The following is a 5,093-nucleotide window of genomic DNA, read 5'->3' on the forward strand; positions in this document are numbered from 1 at the left end:
AATTACAGCGCCAGAAGCTGGCCTAAGCGTCCTTCCCTGTGAGCTGAGAAGATGAATAGCACCATGAAGCTGTTCACAGTGAGATGTGCCACGTATATTCCAGCATGACACAGGCCTCCATCACCAGATTGCTTCATGCTTCAGCTGCAATCCAAGATAGCCCAGATGCTACTTTGCAGCATATGCCCCTCCACGAGCCGTTCTCTTGGGCTAGCCATAACCCAGAACTGCTCTTGGGCATAGCAGAAGTGTGGACAAGGTGCAACCACACTCGAGGGGCAAGAGGGAAGAGTTAAAAGAAAACAGAGATGCACCTGTACTTYAGCCGATATATATAAATCTATATTTTTGAGGTAAACACAAAACTGAAACAACAGAAGGAAATATTATCACCAAAGAAACCACTGAAAACAAGGATGCCCCTAGATTTGTGACTAGAGGACTGTTAATGCCTTTTTWAAAAAGAGGCCTGCAGATGCATAGAAGAGCTTGTAAAAGACCTGCACATGCAAACTATCTCAGAAGTCCCTACGCTTCTTTTTTRCTTGCACATCTATGTGAAAAAAGTGTTTTGAACCAGCCGCAGGTGATGGTCCTATTGCARCTCTGTACTGGGATGCAGAAGACTTCAGCAGGCAGACCTCAACACTGTCGGTCAGGCGAGTGCTAGAGATCGTCTTCATCAGCTGGAGTAAACGGGTGGCCAGAGGTGACCAGGTCAGCTTGCTTTTATTTGCAGCCTGCATTTTTGGTCAGCCAGAGTACATGGTGGGTACAGATGAAACCTTCAATGGCTTCTCATCTCCCAGCACATCACTGTGCTTTCCAGGCAGCATGCAACTGTTAGAAATTACGTCAAGGCTGCAACAGGCAAAGTTCATCAAGTGAGCTCATTTTGAATGGAGCTACCTACTAAATTGATGTCTGCTCCCAGGCTGAATCAGCAGAGAAGAGTATTTGGGAACTGAAGTCCTAAAGGACTTTGAAAAAGGCCTTTGCTTTGAAAAGGTATTTGCAAGAAAGAAAAATCATCGCGCTGAGGAAAACCCTGCTCCTYGGCTTCAGCCATTTTTGGACACACAATCAAAAGACCACATGTTACCTTGTTTTAAGCCCAGTTTCCTAGGAGTCCAGAGCTGTCCTGCTCTCGGAAACCCTCCAAGTTGCATTCCTGGTCCTGTCTGCCTTACCACCAATGTCCTTTTGTACCACCAAAGTGGCAGCACAGCTGAGTTAAGTCCTCATTTCCTACTCAAGACGTATGTGCACTGGAGAATCCAGATCCCTGCAGCAGAGCTCACCAATGTATGCTGTAAGAGAGCTCGTTGTCTTCACTCCAGTGCTTGCCTGTCCTCCTCCTCCTGTTTCGCTCTGCCATCACGATGGCAGCCACAACGCTGACAAGCGCCGTGATGGTGATGATGAGCACTGTTGCCATCTCTGCAGCACAGAGCTGGGTGTCCACCGAGGCCAGTGGGATGTTCCTCAGCACTGCTGGCTCAGTACACGTTATGTTCTCATAGCGGTCCAGGACTAGCCGCCGGACACTATGCAGCTTGGAAAAGACCCTCTGTAGGTCACAGTCACAGAACCAAGGGTTGTCAGAAAGCAGGATGTGTGTCCCAGCAGTCTGGAGGGTTAGGAAGGTTTTGAATCTGATACGTTCAATGCAGTTATGCTCTAGGTTCAGGATGGTGAGGCTACTCAATGGCGTGAAGACACCAGGGCCAATTTTTTTGATCCTGTTGCCTTCCAAGTTCAGAATCTCCAAATGCTGCAGCATGGAAAAAACCCCATCGTGAAGGCTGAGGAGCTGGTTGTTCTGTAGGTGAAGTTGCCGCAGGCGGGTTAAGCTTCGAAAGGCCCCAGGTTCGATGGAGGAGATGTTGTTGTTTTGGATGTTGAGTTTCTGCAGGTTCTCAAAATTTTGAAAGCTCCTGAAACGAGCTGCTTGGATCCTGTTGTGGGACAATGAGAGCTCGAGGAGAGAGCTCAGCCCAGCTGAAAAACTGCTTCCTAGCACTGTGATCATGTTCCCACTGATATCGAGCTTCTGGAGTCTCTCCAAGGATTGAAATGCTCCCCTTTCTACCTCAGCAATGTCATTCCCGCATAGAAGGAGAACTTGGAGCTTCCACAGGGATCTCAGTGCCAGGCTGGGCATGGCATGCAAGCCACTGTTAGACAAATCCAAGTGCTCTGTCTCTAGCGGAAAGATGAGGCTTCCACTCAGACTGACTCCAGAACAGTTCACAAATCTTGCCTCCTCTTTGCAAAGGCAGACTTTGGGGCAGGGCTGAGGAAATTCAGCGCTTGCGAAAAGAACACAAATCCAGAATAAGCAGTGGGTGTGCATCTTCTGTTTCATCTTGGGCAGTCAGCTCTTCCTGCAAAATAATTAAGGAATGATGAGAAACGCAGAGCTACATGTCTGGTAGCCTTTTGAGCTTGTTTTCCTGTTTTTTTTTTTTTTGTTAACTGGAAACAACGTTTGYGTTGGCACTGTCGTTTCTTGCACCAAGAGCCCAGGGATTTTTGGTGTCGCGACTGGACGTGTTTCTCCATAGCCATGCTGCTGAAYGGCCTCCCAGCCTAAAGCACCTTCCCCCTAGCTGACAGGGATAGGAGTGTTGCTAACGCAGATCATTTTCTGATCCATCCTGCAACGCCACCTCACAAGCCATCTTACCCTCATAGCTAAGAGGTGCCAATCGCACCCCAGGGAAAGGCCTGTGAACCGGCTTTATAGCCATGCACAGGCARCAGCTTGGTTTACAGTGTCAGCTTTCAAGCTGGGGCCAACCTCACTGCTACGCTAACACTTCCTCTCATCACTCACCTCAGGGCCATCTCCATCCCACCAGGAACACTGTGCACCAGCTGACCTCCAACTGCTTCTGCTCCCTGGAAGATATGTTCATCAACACCTGGCAAAGGCATAAAAGACATGCTAAATTTTTAATGAACGTGTGCCCGGGAGTTGCACTTGCTGTGATCTGCCCAAACCCAGGCGGTTCCACTGCGCAACACAACAACCGCACATTTGCTTATAACATAACACTTCTGTTGTGGGGCCAAGGCTGTCTGTGGTTTCACCCAAGACATTGGGATTTTCCTCTCTCGGTTCTGCTTTGGTGCTTATCTGTCCATACAGCTTTCAAGCTTTCAAGAAATGTGGGAGAAACCTTGAGCGATGTCAGTGAATTGACAGTGTACAGAGGAACAGGGCGTGCTCAACCTAAGGGCTTCCCTGACTGCCACCGTGAGCTGTCAAATGCAAAGGAGACAGAGCTGGATTCACCTGCACAGTGATGAGACCAGATCCAACAAGGGAAATACAAACAGGGGGCAAGGAAACTCTCCTCGCCTCTGAGGGGGCCATCCTGGGATAGAATGCAGAGAACTGAGGGAACTCTGGCCTCTGAGACGTCCTAGTCTCATCCAGCAGCAGCTCTGAGTACTTGTTCCCAGCTTTGAAATGTCCTTGYTTGGGACGTAGTTTGAACAGAGACCTCTGGCAGTGCCCCCTGCCCCACGCTGGTTGCAGTTCACAGAGAAGGATGCTTTGAGGGTTTGAGCTTCTCCCTGACAGGGAACTAGAGGGGTTGTTCTACGCTGCACAAGAATACGACTACAGAGACAATTTTTCTGCCCTCACCCCTCCATCTCTAATTTCCATATTCTCCAGAAAAAAAAATAAAAGAAAATAAACTTACACTTCCCCTATTTCCTTATTAGGGAGACTAAAAATAAAGAGACATGTAAGAAAGGTCAGTTATCTTCATCATTAAGCAAAATCCTTCTTCATCAAATCCTGAAGCAGAAATATCTTAGCAGCTACTTTCTCAGGTTCACTACTTTTCCAAATCTTTGGAGCAAACCCTCCCTTACCTTCACATTATCTCTTTGCATTCATCATGATAGGGATCAATTATAATGGCTATAATGGATCCTGTTTCAAAGTACCTCTGTATTACAAAATGAAAAAAAAAAAAAAAAAAAAAAAAAAAAAAAAAAAAAAACCAGACTTTTTTTCCTCTCTCTAAGCAGTAGGATGAGAAAGAGGCATGAAAATCTGTAGGTTCAGAGCACAGGCTTACTGAGGCTGTTGCTGGCTTTGTGCTGGCTACAGTAGTGCCCTGTACTCTTGAAGAAAAGTCTCAAACAGCTAGAAGTGTTAGCCTCAGGCTTGTTTGCCTCTCAGCATACTTTACAGGAGACAAAACAGCCCCAACTGATCTATGCAAGCCATGCTACTCCCCAGACCACTCCAAGATTTGATCAAAATTGATCCTTAGGCAAAAAACAATATTAAGCATCGTTTTAGCTGCCCATGCAAAAATCTCTCCCCTTTACAGAATTGCCTCCCTTTACTTCTTCCATAACTACGTGCTGGAAATTCAAAGTGTCTTTTACCTGTCTTGTGGCTTTACCTGTCTTGCGGAGTCTCTCGCTCGGTTCCTTCTGCCTTCCTCTGTGGACATCCATCCATAGCCAAGAGCAAGCTGGAAAGCCTCAGGTGGAAGCACTAGGCACACCTGGGGCCCGGGCAGGTTTGCATCTGCAGAAAGAGTAGAGGAYGGTGAGAGAAGGGACATGTTAATAATTCAGGTAGCTGGAGGTAGCAAAGCAGCAAAGGGATGCCCGCCACCCGCCTCTCTCTGAAAAAAGCTGTCATCATCTCCCCACACAGCTGAAATACATAAACAGAAGCACAAAGCACCCGACAGCAAGGTCGCAACATTCTCTCCCAGTCTGGGAAGTACAAGCGAGTCCCGAGCCACAGTCTAACTGCAGCATAGAGCCTTAATATCCCTTCAGAACTAAGATGCTGTCTGCACCAAGARGAAAATGAACCTTCATGCCCAGCAGGAAAAAACCCACCTCTCTCCCCTCCTGTTGACTGGGACTGCTGACGGGTTACAGCTTGGTGAGCACTTCCATCAACTCCTTCAGAATCCTCAAGTGGATTCCATCTGGCTCCATAGACTTGCGAGTGGCCAAGTGGAGTAGTAGGTCCCTGACTCCTTCCTCTTGGATTCCGGGAGGCTTATTCTGCTTTCCATAGGTGTCTTCCAGCTCAGGGGGCCAAG

General features: G+C 47.7%; 1 protein-coding gene across 1 annotated transcript; it reads right to left on the reverse strand.

Annotated features, from left to right (window-relative positions):
• Positions 1-1,297: 1,297 nt before the first annotated feature.
• On the reverse strand, positions 1,298-4,488 carry LOC112955312 (insulin-like growth factor-binding protein complex acid labile subunit). Its single transcript, XM_026048591.1, has 3 exons — positions 4,434-4,488; positions 2,840-2,927; positions 1,298-2,312 (listed from the first exon to the last, which is right to left on the reverse strand). The coding sequence occupies exons 1-3, from the start codon at positions 4,486-4,488 to the stop codon at positions 1,298-1,300; spliced, it is 1,158 nt and encodes a 385-aa protein (XP_025904376.1).
• Between the last annotated feature and the right edge of the window lie 605 nt (positions 4,489-5,093).

The sequence above is a fragment of the Nothoprocta perdicaria genome, unplaced genomic scaffold (genome assembly GCF_003342845.1).
Source record: "Nothoprocta perdicaria isolate Ctin4 unplaced genomic scaffold, notPer1 scaffold_11, whole genome shotgun sequence".
Lineage (NCBI taxonomy): Eukaryota > Metazoa > Chordata > Aves > Tinamiformes > Tinamidae > Nothoprocta > Nothoprocta perdicaria.